We start from the raw sequence: 21,298 nt of genomic DNA on the forward strand, positions 1-21,298 counted from the left end.
TCAAAACATGAAAATTTATCCCTCTTTTAACATAGTTTAGGCCTACTCTACATCACAAAGATGAGCCTTATTATGCATGAAAATAGCATGTATTGTCTATGTTTGTTGTCCACTCGTATCTTTCTTCTTGTCTTCAAGCAAATTAGCCATTATCTTTTTGTGTTTAGTGTCCACATTTGTTGTTGCCTAGATCTGTCTATTTTCCCCTTTTGAATAACCCAAAACTCTCTATTCAGCCCCCTTTATGATGCTTCAATGCAGTCCTATTCTACCCCTACTTGTTGACGCATATAGGAGCCCATAATTTCCTAATTTGATTGTGCTTGCAGAGGGTGACCCCCAAATCCACACTAATTAGCCCATAAAACGCATCATCTTTTAGTCCCCCTTTTTTCCATTGTAATGCTTTGTTGCTGTCTAGAATAATCATGCTCTTCCATGGTCCAAATAGAACTCCTTCTCTTATCCTTCATGCATCAGGATTCAAACCTTAGTTAATGAGTTTAAGACTTGACAACTTACATGAATATGAATGCATCCATACTCATAATTTGCCCAATGCAATGAATATCAAGTACAGTCCACTTGAATTTTTATGTTGTGCCTTGCAAATCACACAAAAATGGAAGAGAGGGAAGTGTGATGGATAATACGTCATGTGGAGTAGGAGAAGAAGGTGATAATGGCCAAAAAGTTGGGTAGGCATGACTTGACCTCCTTTCTTAAACTTCATGAATATTTAGGGAGATCTTGTGATTTCTTCACACTTCTAATAATAAAAATTTAGGTTCTTGTGAGTGCTTTTGAGATGCTTTCTTCATAAATGGATTGGTAGTTTTGTCTTTGGTTTTCAAGATTAGGTTAGTTGTAGTATGTTAGGATCATAATCTACACTTTCATTTAACTCTAAGTTTGATCCTTCCATTATGCTAGGTTGGTTTTGTCTTTGGTTTTCAAGATTAGGTTGGTTGTAGTATGTTTGGATCATAATCTACACTTCCATTTAACTCTAAGTTTGATCCTTCCATTATGGGTGCATGATCAAAGGCTGATTCCTCTCTCTACTCAATCATCAATACAGCTTCAAGGTTGGAAAAAAAGGTCCAATGATTTGAAATCCTATCCTCTCATAATTTTTAGAATTTCTATGTCTAATCTAGCCTAGGGCAAGGTGTCTACCTCCTATTATAGTTCACTTGGACTATGTTTGCTAGCTTCTATGAGTGTGTGTGTCTAAGGGTTATAGCAACCACAACTTCTAAACTTCGGCAACATGGAGAGTAGTCTCAGTGGAAAAAGCCCACAAACATCTAGGTTATGAAATGTAGGGTAGGTCCATATAGGAGCTAAGGGTAAACTACCTAGGAAGAAGTGCTCTCAATACTTGTAATATGTGTTGCTTTTTCAAGTGCACTCTAGTCGTACCTATCCTAAGAAGTGCCTTATGTACATCACTTAAAGGATCTATCATTGTGATCTTGTGTGTCTCGAGGTGGGTGTATAGATTTTCATTATTCCTCAGCACAACATCTTAAGTTTAAGGTGATTCAAGGTGTGTGTTTGAAGTTCAAAAGGTGTGTACACCTAGATCCAAACAATTTCTTCTCTTAGTTCAAGCCACTCTTGTGAGACTATAGAATGTTTATTGGAAAGTGCAAATCCTATGGGCTTCTAGGTTTTGCAAGTCTTGAGGCAAGATCCTCATAAAACACAAATACTCTTATGATGGATGAAACGTGTCTCACCAAGTGTCTTTTGTTGATGCTCCCAAACAAATACAAGTGGGTCACTATTTCAAACCAATGAGGTCTGAAAGAAGTAGATCGGAAGCAATAGGAGGTGAGTATAAATGTATATGCCAACTTTGATTAGTGCCAACTTGAGGTAGGAATATAGCCCCAACTCAAAGTAAGTGATAGCTAAAAGTATGTGATCAACTTGAGGTAGGTGCATGAGCACTCAAGGTAGGCAACATGGACCAAATCCCAAGCATAATGCATGTCAAGGACAAGCAATGAAAATGAGAAAGAATCCATTATCTCTCATTCTACTTTTGAGGATAATTCTTAAGAATACCACTAGCTTGGACATCTTTGTTAATGATATTGATCCAATACAGCACGAATTAGAAAGAAGTGAGGAGGATGTTGATACTATGGTTATGTTAGAAGAGGCAACAACAAATGTTTCTATCACACAACACCAAGGAAATGATGAGCACTCTTCAATTTTAGATGATACTTCTTGTGTTGAAGGGATTCTTTTGGATGTGGAAGGTGTTTACAAGCATGTTGCATGTTAATGACAGGTACAAAGTATAGAGCATGAGGAGGAGTCCCCATTTGATGTCTTTTCTTTCACGTTTGGTACTAGCTATTGTTTTGAGTTATGGATGCATGGACCATTATGGAATGAAAACATTTTTAGTAATGTTGAGCAAAATGAGAACGTAGACATCCCTTATGAAGACATTCACCTCGTAGAACCTATTATTGAAGATGCTGGCACTATCATCATGTTGGATAAGCCACCAAGATGCTTTAAACACGGAATGCAAAGATATGCAATATGACAAATTTGTTTCTACTCTTTTATACAATACTTTTGTTGCATAGTTTAGAGCGAAATTGTTTGTAAGACAAGCTAGCAGAGAAGGGTACATAAGAGAGCAAATGGGATTACTCTTTGAGGAAGCATGCTAGATAGAGGGTACAATCGGCCCTATTTTGCTTTATGGAGATGAGGACAAAAGCAGCACTAGCATATATAATTGCTTTATCTATGCTTATTGAGATGCCAAGTCAGCATAGCACGAGGTTTCCCAAATTGAATCCAATAAGGGTACACTTAAGGCCTTTCCGTTTTGTATTGAGAGAAATATTTTCTGGGAGATATATATATATCTATATATAAATAAATAAATAAATAAATATATATATATATATATACACCAATTTTTTTTGTATATATATATATTGGGGTTTGGACTTGAAAAGAAAAACATATAAAAAGAAAAAAATAAATATTTTGTATCAAGAGGAATATTTTTTATTATTTACATTTTGGGGTCTCACTTGAAAAAAACTTATTATAGATTTAAAAAGAAAAAGGCATCGACTAACTTAGGCTAAGACATGCGGAATAGAATAAGCAAAATCAACGAAAAGAAGCAAAATCAACGAAAAGCAAGGGAGCTCTATTTGTGGTTGCATGAACATTGCGAGTACGGGAGACCTTTTGGTGATCGCGGGTGACCTCCAACCCTTCACATATGCAGAGCCCCGTGCTCAAGGAAAGGAGTTGAAAACAGGCCCGGACAGCAAGCTAGCTAAGGATGTGTTCAAGGAAATGAATAAGAGGCCATACGTGGCAGAATTCGACTAAGGACAGGATCGGGCTACCATGCTTCTAGCGCAAGTTGGCGGCAGTTTGTGAACGATAAACTCTGAGGGCTGCAGATTAGAAGCAGCGCCAACCATCCAGGAAGTAGTTGGAGAGCAGGCTGGTTTGAGGAAGAGGGTCGCTTGATACTAGGATGGTCTGTCTGTTCCACGGAGAAGCCGCTGGGTTCAAGGCGCAGTTGAATCTGGCTGTGGAGCATCAAAGAGGGGTCGATACTCAGTAGGCGGAAGCATTCTACCAGTCGCATATCCAGACGGTTTGAAAGGAATCGCACTTGTTCATCTTGGTTTTCCTGCATGCAGCTAATTTTAGGTGATGCGAGTTGACGGAAAAGCAGCATCTGGAGTTGAGTTCCATCATGACGAAGCAGCAGCAGCAGTCAGTCTCTCTCTCTCTCTCTCTCTCTCCCCCACTAGCAGTCTCTTCTTCGATGGTACGCTGCACAGAGCATTTGTTTGGTGGGTAGCGATTACTAAGGAACAAGAAGTAAGGCAGGTTTCCTAAACAGTACATCAATAGTAGGGCAGTCTACCGGCACTAGTACTCTCTCAATGTCAGTCACGCCGGCTCCGGCGCCTGCACCATCCTCGTCCTTAACGTTCAATCTGACGCCGGCAGCGTCACCCTCTCCTGCTCCCTCAGCTGCTGCCGCTACAGCACCAACCGCCAGTGCTAATGCCTCGACTACGGTCAATACTACTACTGCTAATAATAACAACAATAACAGCACGTTGGCACCAGCCCCCTTGCCAAGTTTAGAGGTGCCGCCGAGTTTACCTCCACCAATAATAACGCCTCTTCCGGCGCCGCCGCAGTCCGCCAACGGTACAGCGCCGGTCATCGGTCCACCCACGTCACCGCCGCTACCGCCGCCACTCTCTCCGCCGTCTCTTCCTCAGCCTACCTCGAATTCGACGTCCACGCCAGCCTCGCCACCGCCTGCCACATCCGTGCGGCCGCCTTCGGCACCAGGCCCTCCGCCTCCTGCCACATCAACGGTACCGCCAGCCACGCCTTCGACGGTGCCGCCGCTGCCACCCGCGACTTCGGCGCGGCCGCCTCCTGCCACGTCCGTTCCTCCCGCTCGGCCTCCTGCAGGCTCTGATACCCCCGCAGACAGTAACATGCAGCAGCCGCCCAACTCATCGACTGCAAGTCAACCCCCTGTCATCCCTATTCCTAACCCTGTCCCAGCTCCCCCCGTATTCATCCCTCCCAACCCCATCATCCCCCCCCCTAGTCCTCCCTCAGCTGGTGATCCTGTCGACCCTACCAATGTCATTCCCACCGGTGCCGGCGTCCCCAATCCTCCCCGCACTACCACCTCCACCTCCCCCAGCTTCAGACCCTCGCCTTCCAACAGTATCTCCACCACTGCCATCACCATCATCGTCGTCGCTGTCGCTGCTGCTGCATCCGTTGCAATCATCTTCCTCCTGGTCTATTGCTTGTCATGCCGGAAGAGGAAAAGAGAGTCGGTCACCCCTTCCGATGGCTTCGATGGTACCTGCACGAAACGCTTTCTTTCTTATGTAAACTCGTTGAACTAGAAAAGAGACGAACGTTATTATTATTCTCCAAGGTGGTTATTTTGCGATAGCATAGGTCTTTAAGGTCCAGACTTGCACCTGAAAATCCCTTGCTGCTTCGTTCACTAAGTTTGACAAAGAGTCCCAGGTTCAATCAATGGTTCCACTTTTTATAGAAGCTAGTAGACTGTAGATGTTTGGAATTCATGTAATTTGCAAAAGTTTTGAAGTATTCGGACATACAAGAAATGCATGCTTTCCAGCATGAATCCAGATCACATTCAAGAAATGCAGGAAGTTAATCCTCTTATCTTTACTTGGTGAAAACGCGTACCAAATCTAACAACATTTTACATGCACCCATGTTCAATGCCAATATTGTAACCGAATTTCAGACAACGCAAGAGTCGACTGATACCATATAATAGAGTGAGTTTGTATGTATGTTGTCGAAAGCTGGTCACCAGGATATTAGATAACCATTGGTTAAGTTTTATAGAATCACTCACTCATGTATAAATCTTGTCCTTCTCAACTAGAAGCTCCGGTGCATTTAAAGCCATTTAAGAGATCTCTCATGGAGGCTTTAGAAAATATGAGGAAACAAAAGGATCAATCCAAGATTACGAGTTTCAAGGAACTAGATGAACTACTATTAACTTCACTCACTCGTGCACATATTCATGTTGACATTGGAATTCAGGCTACTGAGGATGAGAAGCTCTTAGAAAGGCCTCTGATATGGTCAGAGCAATCACACATTTGTGGATGTTACTGAGCAATCGCCTTCATTAATCAATTGACGAGGCCTTGCTTTTGATTTTGCTTGTAGAATCCAAGAATGTGCATCATGTCAAGCAACGACGGCACAACATTCCTGCCCCTGGCCCAGACCTCCCCATCCAGCAGCTGGTGCGTCCCCATCCATGGCCACCTACAGATTTAACCGCCTCTCCTCAAAGTCCTCAGACGCCGAGCTTGGGAAATTCCATGCCATTGTTTACTTATAATGAGTTGTCAAAAGCCACACAGGGATTCTCAGAAGCCAACTTGATTGGTGAGGGAGGATTTGGATGTGTGTATAAAGGAATCCTACCTGATGGAAAGCTTATAGCTGTTAAGCAGCTGAAGACTGGGAAAAGCCAGGGTGAAAAGGAATTCCAGGCCGAAGTGGAGATCATCAGCAGAGTTCATCACAGGCATTTGGTCTCCCTGGTAGGCTATTGTCTGGAAGCAAAGCAGCGGCTGCTTGTGTATGATTACGTCCCAAATGGCACTCTAGAATGCCATCTACATGGTGCGCATTTGGCGATTTCTTCTTTCAAGTTCACCAGGTGCAGAAGCTTTTAGCCAGCTGCTGATCATACATTGCTACTTCTATATTCAACTTCTTTTGTAGGGAAGAATGGAAGGCCTCCAGTGAGCTGGGAAACACGCATGAAAATTGCACGTGGTGCTGCTCGTGGTTTGGCATACCTGCATGAAGATTGTAAGCAATAAATTGATTCTTTTTGAAGAGTGTTAGAGAGATTCTGGTGTGTCAAACAATGAACTCATGAAATCGTCCCTCAACTATTCAGGTCATCCTCGAGTTATCCACCGGGACATCAAATCTTCTAATATTCTTCTAGACAACTGTTTTGAGGCACAAGTAATTCATCTCTCATAAGTTCTTTGAAGAACGCCCATGCACTATGATTTAATGTGCTTATTTCAACTACTTGTGATCTTGCCTATAATGTGTTCAGGTTTCAGATTTTGGCCTTGCAAAGCCAACATCAGATACAAATACACATGTGACCACTAGAGTTATGGGAACATTTGGGTATGTCAAATCAGATTCAGTACAAGAACCTATGTAAATGCAAGGTTAATACCTTATTGGTTACTTAAGCTGCACTTTTAACAGGTATCTGGCCCCTGAGTATGCCTCAAGTGGAAAACTCACAGAAAAATCTGACATGTACTCTTTTGGAGTTTTGCTGCTGGAGATTATGACAGGACGGAAGCCTGTGGACATGTCATGGCCTGCTGGTGAGGAAAGTCTGGTGGAGTGGGTATGTCTACAGCACATCTACTGGGTTTCCAAGATGTCAGTCAGATGTAACAGCTGATAATATTGTCAGCATTATTTTGTTGCAGGCACGGCCTCTTCTTCCACGAGTAATAAATGAAGAGGACCTAGAACATATAGCTGATCCTGCCTTGGATGGGAAGTTTAATCAGAAGGAAATGCTACAGATGGCCGAAGCTGCTGCAGCATGCATTCGCCATTCTGCCAATTTGCGACCTACGATGGGCCAGGTTTGGTTGTCTATACTTTTGTGTTACTAGGAGATACTAAAAGTTGAGCAGTGGTTTATCTCAAAGTTACACATTTCCCAGTTCTGACACACAAAAGTTTAGGCTTGCCAATTGATGAGATGAAACTACATCAGTGTAACCCAGGCCTATGAATGACAAACATACTGCAGTCTTCTATCATACTTGTTGTACGTATAAATTAGGTTCAAAGTTCTGGAATTCAGGAAAATATGTTTAATGCCCCTCTGTAAATGGGACTTCCTTTTGTTAGAAAGCACATTTTCTTTTCCTCTTGAAACCCTCACACTCAATATTGTTCTGTCCATGTTACTCATGAGTCAAGAGGCATGACCATTGTTACGGTCTAAACCTAAGTCATTTGACAAGCAATTCCATTAGCAAAACTAGCTATCCTTACTCCTCATGTCTTCTTTTTGCAAATAAAATGTGGCTGATTACTCCTCATGTCTGTTTGGACAAGTTCATAAGTTCAAACCACTTAGCATGGCCACTGTGCCTTGAGAGTTAGCCAGCCCATTTACTGTGCTGTTACTGGTGCTGAAGCAAAACTGACTCGTGTAAAAAACCGTTCTACTGTCTTGGTAGGGTATGAAAAACAGACATCTTTCTTGAACTTTGTTACCTTCCTAATGGTAATAAATATTCAGACCCAGCTGACAACACATATTGTCATGTTGACGTATTGTGAGAGGTATGCTGAATGCTCTTCCACTCCCCTTGTGTACGAATAATTAAAACCAATGAAAGCAAGGCCTAAGAACTCATCTTGTGGTAAAATTAGTGAATAAGCTGATCCACAGGTGATATGGTAATAACAATGATATGATTGGATATTTCCTGCTTGAATGTCTTCTCCTTGGTCTTGCATGGATGCTTTTGAATTTACATACAATGCTTCAGGGATGCTTGTGCTCCACCTGCTATTTGTACTCAAGTTTTGATATTTGGTTGAGGGATTCCAGAGGCGGTCTATGACTCTCCTCAATGCATGACAAGGCTCTATGATTATTAACTGCTGTGAAGAAAAGGAGGAGGGGGGGTGTGAGGGGGCAGCGGCAAGGAAGTGGTGTAGTGTGGTGCAAGGCCTCTATAAAACCTCAGGGAAGGATGCTGATGCTGTCCAAGACAGGGGTGGCAGGAAAAGCCTCTACAAAATCTTAAGAATATCCTAGACCACTCCCAGCACCGTGTCTTGGTATGTGAGGAACAACCAATCATTTCCACCACACACGACTCCCTAAGCTACTACTCAGAAAGCACTTTCTATAACTCAGAAAGCTACTACTCAGAAAGCTACTACAACCAATCTAATGGAAGGAGGGTGATCCTGTCCTAGAGCACTTTCTGCACCATGCATCGGTATCTCAACAATAATGAAAGATTTAATATTTCCACTGCACACATAATTCTACATCATTCTCCTAAGTTGCTTCTCATTGAGAAGCACGAGCAAGAGGCAACAAACCAAGCACCTAGCCACACTTGGGGACCATCAAAGTTCTTACTACAAGCAAGATCTTAGTGGAAGTTTGAAAAGTGAAGTTTCGAAAAATGGGAGTCTAGCATGTGGAGATATGCTAGGGTTTGCACAGAAAACACAAAATGTACAAACACGACTCACTACAATAATTCAGGCAAAATGCAAGAACGCAAACAAAGAAGAGAGAGAACTTTGAAGTAAATGAATAATAGTGTATGTATGTATAGAATGCTCAAAGGCAAAGTGCTCCAATAACCAATTACTCTTGTGGGAGTGGGCTGAGGGAGTAGGAATATGATATCCACTGGAGACGGACCCTAAGTGCCGTAACCACAAGTTGGAGGTGAGATGATGCTGTAAATGACAGGGCAACTGGCTGGAAACAAGAGTACAGCAGTCTCTGGAGCTGGAGATAGAAAATGCAGCAGTGTATCGCCTGAAAATGATGGCAGCTAGTCAGATGCAGTAGTCTAGAGTTGGGCAAATAGCTGGGAGAAGTAAGTCAAGTCCTGGGCAACTTGCACAGCTGCAAAACACAGGCCCAGAATTGATGAAGATGATGCTGAACGGATAGGCTGCCTACTGGAATGAGAATGCAGCAGTCTAGAATGGCAATGATCAAGACACGAGCTGATGATGTGGTCTGCTCAGTATGTGGAACCAGCTGGAGAGCTCAGGGAGCAGTAGACAGCAACCATCTAATAAATACTGGAGTGAATGTATGCACAAAATGCTAAATGACCGAGCACACCATCTATTTGAAGATGTAGAACAAGAGGGAAACCTCCCTTGTGTTAGTAGATATGTCAGTTCATGGCTAAGTCTTTGCATTTGATTTAAGAGGCTGGGCACCTTGATATTTTAGGCATTTTATTTAGCCTTTTCCTTATGTGTTTTATGGCATTTTATGGCAGTTGGCCAGCATTTAATGCTGGCCGACAAGCCCATATTTATGGCTGATATTTGGCCTATTTATTGTCAATCTCTCCTCCTCCTTATTCATTCACCATCAGACATGTTCTTGTGGAGAAGAGGGGGCCAGCCCGGTGTTATCGTGATGCTATGCGAACATAGTGTGAAAAAGCATAGAATGCATTATCATCTGACTTTCTTATTGATCAAGCGAGTCAATGTGATCTGAGTCATTAGTGCTAGTTTGAGTGGCATGGATTATTCAAAAATACTAGATTTTTGGACAATTTAGCCTATTTTAGATATGTTGGATATTATTTATTGTAAAAATCCGAAAAAGGTAGAAAAACTTCTAGATTAGGATGGCATGTAAAAAGTAATTTGTTTTTTCAGCCAGTTATGGGATTTTTAAAAAAAAGACAGATTGGCAAAATCGCGTGCGTCGCGATCACTGTTGAGACAGGTTGAAAACTGCAGTTTGAACTGGAAGAGAAAGAAGAAGTGATCTGGAAGATCTGTGAGAAAGTGTTTTGCAGTTTTACCCCCTTTTCGAAGCCAACGGAGCCATTAGATTTGGGTTCTGAGCAGTAGAGAAGGAGCTGTTATTTCTAATCCACGTTTTTGTTCTATGAGGGAGGTCCAGGAGATCTAATGCATGGAGAGTGTTTTTGAGTAGTGCTAGGCAAAGGATTTCAAGTTTTGTTAATACATATTGATTTGATTCATTGTGCTTTGTCATTATTGTGTTTACCTCTTGTGTATTCTTTATCTTCTCTTTCATCTTCTATCTCTACTTCCTTCTACCTCTAATCCCCGGTGGATTCGACCTTTCGACAAAAACCCCTTCTACAACGTTTAAATTTTAAGCCCAAAATGAGAGTCATGGCCATTTTGGGCATCAAATGACACCTAAATATTTCAAACAAGGTGTGAGCATGTCTTGGTATATGGAATCCATTTCCCAAGCATTCTAGTTCTCTTCTTTTGTAGTGTTCTTTTGTTCTCTCTTTTTCTTTTGTCTCTTGTGTTCATCAGTCTGTTACGACAGTTTTTCATGCTTCCATCATTGCATCCACTTCAGACATGGTAACAGATTTCAGGATGACAATCCTTGATGTTGTTTTCTATTGGTGCAGGTTCTGTATTTTGACTTTTGGTCTACTGCTTGGACCTTTTCTTGGCTGCTGCGACTGCTTTCTAGCATGGGTGACCATCCTTGGCTAATTTTTGACTTATTTCCATTAGCATTTTGCTGTTTGCAATCTGTGTTTACAGTTTATTAGGCTGTTTCAAGGCCGGGAACCTATTATTAACTCTTTCATATGAGCATTTTGGGGACAGTAGGCTGAAGCGAGGTATTGTTATGCATGTCAATTGCATTTATTATAGCTATTGACTGCATTTTGCCATTAGCCTCTATGTTTTGGTTGTTTGTCCTTGTGCAGGTTTGAGGGATAGTGATTCAGGCTGGTTTTGGTTGTGTTTGGTCTGTATTTTCACTTTGCGATACATTGCTCAGCTTTAGAGAGGGTTCTTGTGCATCTGGTTATCATTCTTATCATCACTACATTCAAGTTACTGTTGATCTTTTCTCTATGTGCTTTCTTTTCTGCTTTGAACTCATGCAATCCTTGTGGGTCTATCTTTTTTAGCATACTTTTATTCGTGAAAATCCCTCATATTTCTTTCTTCTTTCTCCCTCATCATGGCTTCTCCGGCATCTTCTCCTCACGGTTTGTATATAGACATTATTTACTCATCTACAAGTATTATGTTGGAGACCTGTTGTGTTGAGATTCAGGTTTCGGTGATGATGCTATTTCTTAGTGCTTTAGATTTTCCATTTTGAGAGATGGGTCACATATGGCAAAAGAAGAAGAAGAAGAAGTCTCAGTGCTATTATTGTGGCAATAAGGGATATCTTCGGAAAGATTATAGGACCTTAGCAGCTTTATGGAAGGAGCAAACATAGATGGTGACGAAGGGTGATGATTCTCTCAGTGGGTCTTCCTCATCTCCAAGTCGAGGTTTGGGCTCCAATTATGTGGCCTCAATGATGATTGTAGAGGCCTCCCTTCCAGGTTGCTAATACAAGTAATGCATGACATTTCTCACAACTCTCCAATGCTGCCAGAGAGGGAGTGTGGGAGGTGTGTAGGTGCATAGGATCCAGAGAGGGGTTTTTTAGACCCATCAACTAAAGTATGGCACGCTCAAATCCTAGAGTTGGGATTGACATCTAGGTTCATGATGAGTTGGTTCTTTGACAAAGAGAGGTATTGGCTCCTAGTCAGAGTTCACATGAAGGGATACTTTAGTGGTCTAGCAAAGGTGGGGAATCCATGGTCACATATGTTCGGAGGCATTGTTGACAAGATGATCTTCTATGCTATTGTGCGACATTATTAAGAGACATTGAGAGCTGCTATGATTCTTATCTATTTTACAGGAGCTAGTATGATCAATATCAACATCGGATTCTCTCAAAGGTATCTTAGTGGTAGGCTGGTCACTCACTGCTTGGCTATCCATGTTTCTTTTCTGATATTTCTTGTTGTATGAACTTTGATGGATCATCATCATTGTCACATTATATTGAATTGTATTAGATCATCCATGATCTGAGAGATGGTGTTAACAGATATATCAGCTCATGGCCGAGTCTATGTATGTGATTCAGTAGGTTCGGCACCTTGATATTTTAGACATTTTATTAAACCTTTTCTTTGTGTTTTATGGCATTTTATGCCAATCAACCAGCATTTAATGTTGGTCGACTAGCCAATATTTATGGTTGATATTTGACCTATTTATTGTTTGCCTCTCCTCCTCATTCATTCATCATCTAGCACATTCTTGTGGAGAGAGGAGCCGATGCCAATGCCTTCATAGCCACTAACTCACATTGGTTCTATATTTTCTCATGTCTTGGTCTATGGATTCCTTTTTCTGAGCATTCTAAGTTCTTTTCTTTTGCAATGTTCTTCTGTTCTCTCTTTTTTCTTTGTCTCTTGTGTTTAATAGTCTATTACAATAGTTTCCCACGCTTCCATCACTGCATCCAATTTTGACACCTTGTAATCTAAATGATGCCTCATGCTCAAGTGGCATTGAGGACATATGAGTAAAGCTCATTGGATGCAAAGATGTCTTGGCCCTTAAAGCATTGGCTACTCCATTAAAATTTGGAGGGAGCTTATAAAGCACAATCCCCACTAGATAATCCTTTCGAAGGGTAGACAATATGTGTTGAAGGTGATCCATCCTGTACATGTGTCACACGAAGCAAGAAGGATTGAGTAGTATCTTTAGGCTCGAACTTAATCTATTAGAGTTGTCCATAGAGGATAACTGTACACATGGTTGATGGAGCCTTATACAACATCTGAAGCTTCTCCCATACTACCAAAGTTGTTTTTGCAACTTGAGAAAGAAACGAAGATATATTGACATCTTCTAAGGCCAAATTTGTGCCTATGAGACAAAACCATGTATAATGCTAGTCGTGACTAGATATCAAAGTGTGACATGCTAAAATATGGTTAGTGATATACTATGAAAAGAAGCTAAGGTGATGTAAAAAACAAATTAGTGCTCCTATAGGGATACATCGGGAGGTAGTACATGTCTAGCTGTGTGGCTGAATGATATCCCTATATCTAGTTCCACCCATTCAAGATCAGTGGATTGAGTATGTCATACATCCCGGATGAAATTGTAGGAGGGTAGCATCTGGATTGGGCCCTTACCTTTGTCAGCTGCTACTGCTCATGTTGCTAGCAGATCTCCCTCATCTCTCTTTGATGTAGCATCTATGTTTGGTACCCTGTATATATCTACAAGCAATGTGTTGCTTTGATTTTCTCGGCTCTCTAGATTATCAACCCTCTCTGTTTAGGTGTTGTGTGTGTGATCACTTTCTAAAAGAAATCAGTGAGTTGTGATTGGCGTTCCTCTCTTTGTGTATTGAAAACATGTAGTAGTAATGTGCGGAGCCTTTGAATCTTGACTAAGAACTAGCCGAGGTGGTACTGGTATGAGGACTCCATGACTAGTCTGAGGGAGGTGTCTCCTTCAAATAGCAAGGGGGTACTTAGCTTAGACTATGCTATAGGCTTTGTATCTACAAATGTAGTGCTCCTTACTTTCCATCTCCTCTTGCGAGTATAATCTACAAATTTTCTCAGCTCAGGGAATGTGGGCTGCCTTTCTAGTCTCAATCTCAAGTTGGTGAGAGGATACCCTGATCTTGCCAATGGTTACTTACCTCTCAAGTGGCATGTATACATCTAGGTATTGGGGTCTCTTAATGAAGCCATCTACTATAGTCTTCATGAGGTGGTCTCTATAGTAAGACATCCTTGGGGGAGGGGGCTACCTGGGTAAAATCCATGTATGTTGTATGTACAAATGGTGAAGGTCTTGTTGCATGACCAAGTTTCTCTGTGTGGAAGAAATGTATGAAGGGGGAATCAAGGTCATACTGAAAGGGCGGGAAATGGCTCATGTCAATCCCATATCTTGTAAGCCACTGCTTGACCTGTGCATACCATGAAAGTCTCCTGTCCTACCTCAACTAGTTGCCTAGAGGCCTCCAAGGCTCTCCTAGGTAGTCTATCTGGGTGCATGTCACGTACTCTGTGTACGAACCTGATGGTCTGAAAAAAGGCCTCCATCATCATAGGGGTTGCAGCAAACTCGACTCTAACAATCTCATGCGGTACTAATGGTATGTTGTAAATCACCCCGTAAGAACATGATGATTTGTGGTCTTTGGATTTGTGTCCATAGGTATGTAGCTAGCTAAGAGTCCAAATAAGTGCACCATACATTATGACTGGTGTGACCAGTGTATCAAACGGTCGCCTTTATGTGCAAGGCTCATGGAAATATTCTTGGTTGCACTATCCCTCCGTCATGTCCATTGTTGCATATCCTCATGTGAGTTGGTCTCTGGCAACCTGTACCATGGTGAATCTTCCTATAGATGTAGTGAAAGTGACCCCCTAGGTAGACGTATGAGTCCACAACCTCCACTTATCCAACTCCTAGGGTGAAGATTGATCTCCTCCTCACTGGGGCCGATGTATGGAAGATTAGAATCTTCGTTTTCCCAAGATTAATTGTCAGTCCATGCTGTATACAAATGTCATGAAGGGCATGGAGATGTTGCTGTAGACCTTCCTGTTGTTCAAAGACCAAATCAATATCATCAACATAAAGCACAATAGAGACCAATCTACTTGTTGCTAACTCCATCCTATCCCCTGCTCCTCCTGTGATGTGATCTTCTATCTGATTGATATAGAGACGAAAGAGTGTAGGTGTCAAAGGATATCCCTGCTTCACTCGGGTGGTGCTAGAGATCATGTTTGAAAGTCGTCCAAGGCATCTCATTTGACCAACCACTCTCTCATATAGTGCATAGATAACCCAAATCATGTTCGATGGGATCTCCAATGTGTGCAACCTTTGTAGTACTCTATCTTGTGGAACCGCATCAAAGGCTTTACGGAAATCCACAAAGCACCAATAGAGTCTATTATTTCTCATTTTTGCATGCTTAATTATGCTCCTTGAGGTGAAGATGTGGTTAAGTGTAGAGAATCTCCGTTTCAAGCCAGTCTGTTCTAATGCTTTCAATCTCCCTCTCTTTACATATGCATTGAGCTTTGCCTCTTGTACTGCTCTATATACCTTTGCCAACATATGGCCCACCATGATGGTTTGGTAGTTACTTGGATCTAGGGATTCTCCAGACTTGTGGATGGAAACGATAGTATGCATGGTCAACTTATCGGGGAAGCCTTTTGCTAGGGCAGTATTGAACATAAAAGCAAGGAGAGGAGCCAAAATGTTAACTACATAATTGAAATGCTCATCTTGTATACCTCTATGATCCATCAATCGTCCATGTTGTAGGTACTCTATCACTCTCCTTACCATATAATGAGAGAGAGAGAGAGATAGAGAGAGAGATAGAGAGAGAGAGAAGAGAAAGAAAGAAAGCTATATTAATGTCTTGTAGAAGCCAAAACTGACCTAAAGTGTTATGATCATGGCAAGTGCTCTTCGAGGAGCAAGGATATTGCTCTCATAGCTGACAAGAGAAAAACTTAAAAGAGAAGTAGAACTAGAACTTGATTGTGAGATAACTCGTTTACATGAAAAGTTGATTACAAGAGAATGCTCACAAGAGCATGGCTTGATTACAAGACAAGACTTGATATAAGACTCAGGGGGTTCACTATATATATATTCTCTATATAACGTGCGTTCATGACCTATTTATAAATATTCTAATCTGTGAATTTTTCTTGAATAAAACACAATCCTTTTCTATTCAATCTGTAAGTAAACCCATTATATGACACCCTTCTGTATGTAAAAAATATATAAAAATGGTATTTAAAAAACCCCTTATTTTGAACTCACGTTATATATACATATATTCATGAGTGACCCCCCCGAGATATAAGATAAGATAAGAACAAAACAAGAACTGGAAGAGGACTCACAACTATGATCACAACGAGTGAGTCCTCACAACTTACAAGAGAAAAATTTGAAAGAGAAGTTAAACTAGAACTTGATTGTGAGATAACTCGATTACAAGAAAACTTGATTACAAGAGAATGTTCACAAGTGCATGGTTTGATTACAAGACAAGACTAGAACAAGACAAGAATTAGAAGAGAACTTACTTTGTAGGAGCCTCACAAACAACTGGTGTTGGCAAGACTCAAAGGGCTTGTAGCCCAAGACCCCTATCTACACTAGAACTAAGGAGGTTAAGGGGAAGCTTCTAGATGATGACATCATTGATGACATAAGCATCATTGACATAAGTGATGACATAAGCAATATCGATGTAAGCGTTAATGCAAGTCTCTTCTAGTTCCAAAGAAGTATCACGAACCTTCTTACAATCCTCTAGTACCTTCTCGAGAGTTGAATGTTTTAGAGCGTTTTGGAGTCTTCTGGAGACTTCATAGAACCAAGGGTTGTACCATCTTGTATACAAACCAAGGGATGTCCTTGCTTGAGCATCCTTTACGTAAAGGAAAAAATTAGGTACATTAATCATTGTTTGTACATTCCACTTCAGGTGCCAAGAAGGCATAATCAATTGAAAATTACAAAGAAAAATAAAGATAAGGTCTAAGGTCAACCTATTACTATAAGATAGGAGTGTAATATGTCAAAAGATCAATCTAAACATTTTCAAAAGGTCACTTCCCTTTTGCCTTGGGTGTTTGGAACTCTGCAATTGTGGCTCTACCATGTCTATAGATTGTCCATTTTTCCTATCTTTGGGTTTCATGTACATTAGCTAATTTTTGCTTCCTCTTCTTGAGTTGGATGGGTGTGAGCTCACCTGTTATCCATATCTTGGTTTGTTGCAAAGATGTAGTTTGCTTCACTACTTCTACTTTTTCATGCATGGTTGTATATCTTATAATCAAGTGTTTTCCTTTGATCAAGATTGAAGGACCCCTAATGGTAAAGAATGAGATGACTCTACACACCTTTCTTTGTATGAGTTCATGTTTTGGAACAAAAAATATATTTCTAGAACTCTTCAAGAGGGAGAGTTTTAGGGGAGCCAAGAGGGGAAAATGAAATGAAATTATATATTAATATTTGCAGAAGGACAAAATGACCTATGAAACCATGAGTTATAATCAATTGTGATTACACAATTGTCTAAAAAAAGAATTGTAAATGTAAATGAGGAGTAGAAGAAAGGTAAAATCTATGAGCTAACAATAAAAGGAGAAACTTATCTGATAAAATCTAGAGTAATAAAATTCATGTAAAAAGCCAATACTAGGTGTATCATGGAGGTACATAGGACCTAGCTCTAGCTAGAGCAATGATATCCTTTATCCGTGTATATATGACGTCTATGTCTAGGTCTAGGATGTTTGGATTGACCAAGCTAGATGGCTCAATAAATCAATGTCCCTCATGTGGTTAGATATAATGCTCCTCTTATCTCTATCTCAAGTTGACATATTTGATATGTGTGCTCCTTCGGTGGTATGGATCTATATTTGCTGGTCTCAATCCTTAACATAGTGCTACATATCCTTGTATCAATCTAGTGTCTGCTACCTCTCTCATAGAGAAAGTATGTCTTGTATACAGAACTTCTAGGTATGTATAAGGGTCCACATACTTCATCTCCTCTTGCCCATAGATGAACATAGGTGTTGATCTCTTAACCCATTGTGATGGATTTACTAAGATGTCGAGTGTCCAACAAACATGACTGTAATGCATCCAAATGTCTCTGTAGTCCTTGTGGAGAATTAGCTATCAATACAATATCATTAGTATACAGTAAGAGAGGTATCCAAGTACTAGCTAGTGGAGCTTCTCTATCTCCTCCTTGAGATATATAATTAGAGATCTCATCAATGCATATGCAAAATAGTGTCAAGAAAAGAAGACATCGATGCTCCATCCTGATGTTGGAGTGAATGGATGCTGCAAGACCTTCAGGTATCCATACTTTACCAATAACTCTCTCATATAGTATCAGAATCTGCCAAAGGAGTTCCTTATTCATTTCCATATCATGTATTCAATGTAGCAAGTTGTCTCTCGGCACTGTATCAAAGGCTTTGCGGAAGTTTACAAAGCAACTATAGATCCATCCACCATAAACTCTGGTCTCATTTAGAAATCTTCTTAAACCTACCTATCCTTGTGCTTTGAGGCTCTACCTCTTTGTCAAATTGCTCAACTCATGCTTAAGAATAGAGGTATATAGCTTGGCCACCAACCATAATAGTTTGATAGTTATTTGGTAGGGTAGGATGACATGACTTGAGGATGGGTACAATAGTGTTAGTACTCTAGCTCTTTGGAAAACCTTTGCACATGGCTCTGTTAAACATGTACACTAATACTCTCACCACCAAGTCCTTAGCATGGATCAAGTGCTCAACTACTAATCCATTGTGGTCTTTTTCCTTGCCTGTATTGAGTCTATCAATAGAATCTCAAAACCTACTCTTTGTAAAGTCTCTAGGAAGGGCTTTTGTGGATTAGGAGACGAGGCTGACTTGCTACTATGTAGAGATTGGCTGCATACCGCATATTAGAGGACATAATGGGTGTGCTCAAGCACTGCTCTTTGAAAAGCCTCTAAGCCTCTCTAAAATCCTAACCAAGAACAATCGGTATAAGCCTCTCTCCAACTAGGCCAAGAATGATCTCTTCTTTTGTTGTATGAGGCATATGATGAGTAGTTGTACCTATTTGTTGGTGGTGGATCCCACAAATACCTCTCTCTAGACTCACGGCACTCATTGTTATACAAGCTATTCTAATATATCACCTTGAAGGAGGCTTTCTTTGTGGGTTATGAAAGTGGAAAGGCTACACTTGCTGTTATGTGCGAGCCTCACTGAATTGCTAGGTGAGATCATATAATGGAATGTACGGGTCTGCATCAATACAATAATTTGAAGATCTCCACCCTATAAATATTCTCTTCTCTCTAGGAAGTAACATCTCAAGTATTAGTGGACCACATGTTGGGTCTATCCACGGGTGAAATGGAGATCTACAATGAATGACAAGCATGATCCACTTCCACTTTGATGACGCATGGTTAGACTGTGAGATCTTGAATTTGGAGTACAAGCATTGGAGGGAAAAGTACATAATCGATTGTGCTAGCACCATGTTAGTATGGGGGTAGCACATGAAGGCACCTAATAAGGGGTATCTAGCTAAGCCATTGAGTATAGCTCGTCCATGTATAGTGCCCCTCTCCACATGATACCTCCCATACTTTGAATTTCTCCATGACTTGGGAGGTCCTCTTCATTTGTAACTTTGACACATTGTGCTCCTATAATGACTCCTCAGATGCATCAAAGAAAGTTACCGGATGCCAAGCTGCCCTAGAATTAAAGTCCCCCAATAAAATGACATTTTCCTCCCTTCGAAACTCCTATATACCCTTATCTAGGGCTATGTATAGTGATTTCCCCTTGGGTGAGGTGTATTGGGACTTCATGTTGAGATGACAAGCTCAACACATACGGACATTGATGATGGACCGCCTGGTTAGATGGGTCCACACATCTACACTTAGCATGTTGGTGGTCATTATGACTCACACATGGCCACTGACTCATTACTTATTATATTCAGATTGTTACACCTATTTACAGCTGGCATAGTTATAGCGCCACTCGACTAGTGTAGTCGGTTATGCATTGTTTGACTTAGTAGGCCACTTTCCTTTATGTTATATCTTATTTATACTTTGTGTACATTGAAAAGTGTGTGGAAGAAGAAGAAGAAATCAGCAAGAAAACGTTTTGGCATCCATCTCTCTTCTTGTCTCTTGAGTGAGCTTCTCCTTGTGCATTCTGTGTGTGTTCGGTGCAGCATCTTGAGCAAGTCCCCCCACCACGCGATTCTTGACATGGTATCAGAGCCGCGCCACTGAGAGATATTGATTTCGAAGGCTGAAGAAAAGGAGAAGAAGCAAGGTTTGAGCAAGCAAGCCATGAATAAGAAGCTCTCCTATTCTTCCACTCTCTCTCTTGGATAATGCCTGTGGAGACATCGAAAGCAGGGTCGAGCAAAAATCTTAGATTGCAGTGAGATTTGGTGTGCGCGAAGAGTGCTGTGTATTCTGCAGATCGGCCCTTTACGGCTTTCCGCAGTTATTTTGGGCATCTGAGGCCGTTTCAGGCCCCGTTTTAGAGCCGCAAGGTTGCGGACAGCAGTTTCAGGATACACTGTGACTTCGACTGTATTGACCGAAAGTGGGTGCGCAGGTTACAGATTTCAGATCTGTAAGTTCAAAGGTGTTTATAGTGAGTAAACACAAGATTTATCTGCAAACTGGTTGCAGATTGCATGTATTGTTGAGCAGACAGTGAAAAAGGCTGTCTGGTGTATTGCTGTGCACTACAGGTCGAGGGTTGTAGAAGATTTGCTTGTTGTTTGGTATTAATTTTGTGATAATGGTAGAGAACAGTGGAAGCCCCATCATTGAGAAGCTCGACAAGAACAACTACCCTTCATGGAAGTTCTGTATCACGAACTTCCTTATTGGAAAAGGCCTCTACGAGTTTGTTTCAGGTGAAGAAAAGGAGCCGGAGGTGAGTGATCCTCCAACTGCAGAAGAGACAAAGGCACGGAAGGAATGGAATGCAAAAGATAAAAAGGCCATGTATTGGTTGCCTGCAGTAATTGACAATAATATGCTGGGACACATTAGAAATGCAGAGAATTCATATGTAGCTTGGACCATACTTGAAAGTATGTTTTCTGTAAATACAAAGGCACGAAAGATTCAACTCAAGCAAGAGTTGAATACATTCAAGAGTTGAATACATTGAAGAAAGGGATGATGTCTATCAATGAGTATGCACTGAAGGTAAGGAGCATTGCAGATGCCTTGGCAGCGATTGATGCAATGCCCGATGATGATGATTTGGTGTCGTCTACCTTGGGTGGACTTAACAATGAAAAGGCTTGGAAGTTTTTTGTAGCTTTCGTATATGTTAGAGAGCCATTTCCAGATTTCGATGAGTTGGTCTCCCTTATGATCACTGAAGAGATCAACATGCAAAGTGAGACATCTGAAAAAAGTGGTAAACAGGTCCAAGCTTTC

General features: G+C 41.1%; 1 protein-coding gene across 1 annotated transcript in view; it reads left to right on the plus strand.

Moving 5' to 3' along the window:
* The first annotated feature begins 3,953 nt into the window (after positions 1-3,953).
* The window catches only part of LOC148036748 (uncharacterized), a 75,736-nt gene continuing 58,391 nt past the window's right edge, over positions 3,954-21,298 (plus strand). Inside the window, exons 1-7 of the mRNA XM_087677031.1 lie at positions 3,954-4,905; positions 5,764-6,228; positions 6,331-6,420; positions 6,512-6,582; positions 6,680-6,756; positions 6,841-6,988; positions 7,074-7,235. Coding sequence (XP_087533157.1) covers positions 3,954-4,905; positions 5,764-6,228; positions 6,331-6,420; positions 6,512-6,582; positions 6,680-6,756; positions 6,841-6,988; positions 7,074-7,235 — 1,965 coding nt within the window. The remainder of the gene's footprint in view (positions 4,906-5,763; positions 6,229-6,330; positions 6,421-6,511; positions 6,583-6,679; positions 6,757-6,840; positions 6,989-7,073; positions 7,236-21,298) is intronic.

The sequence above is a fragment of the Lygodium microphyllum genome, chromosome 4 (assembly GCF_053477565.2).
Source record: "Lygodium microphyllum isolate KBCC chromosome 4, Lygodium_microphyllum_v1.1.10, whole genome shotgun sequence".
NCBI lineage: Eukaryota > Viridiplantae > Streptophyta > Polypodiopsida > Schizaeales > Lygodiaceae > Lygodium > Lygodium microphyllum.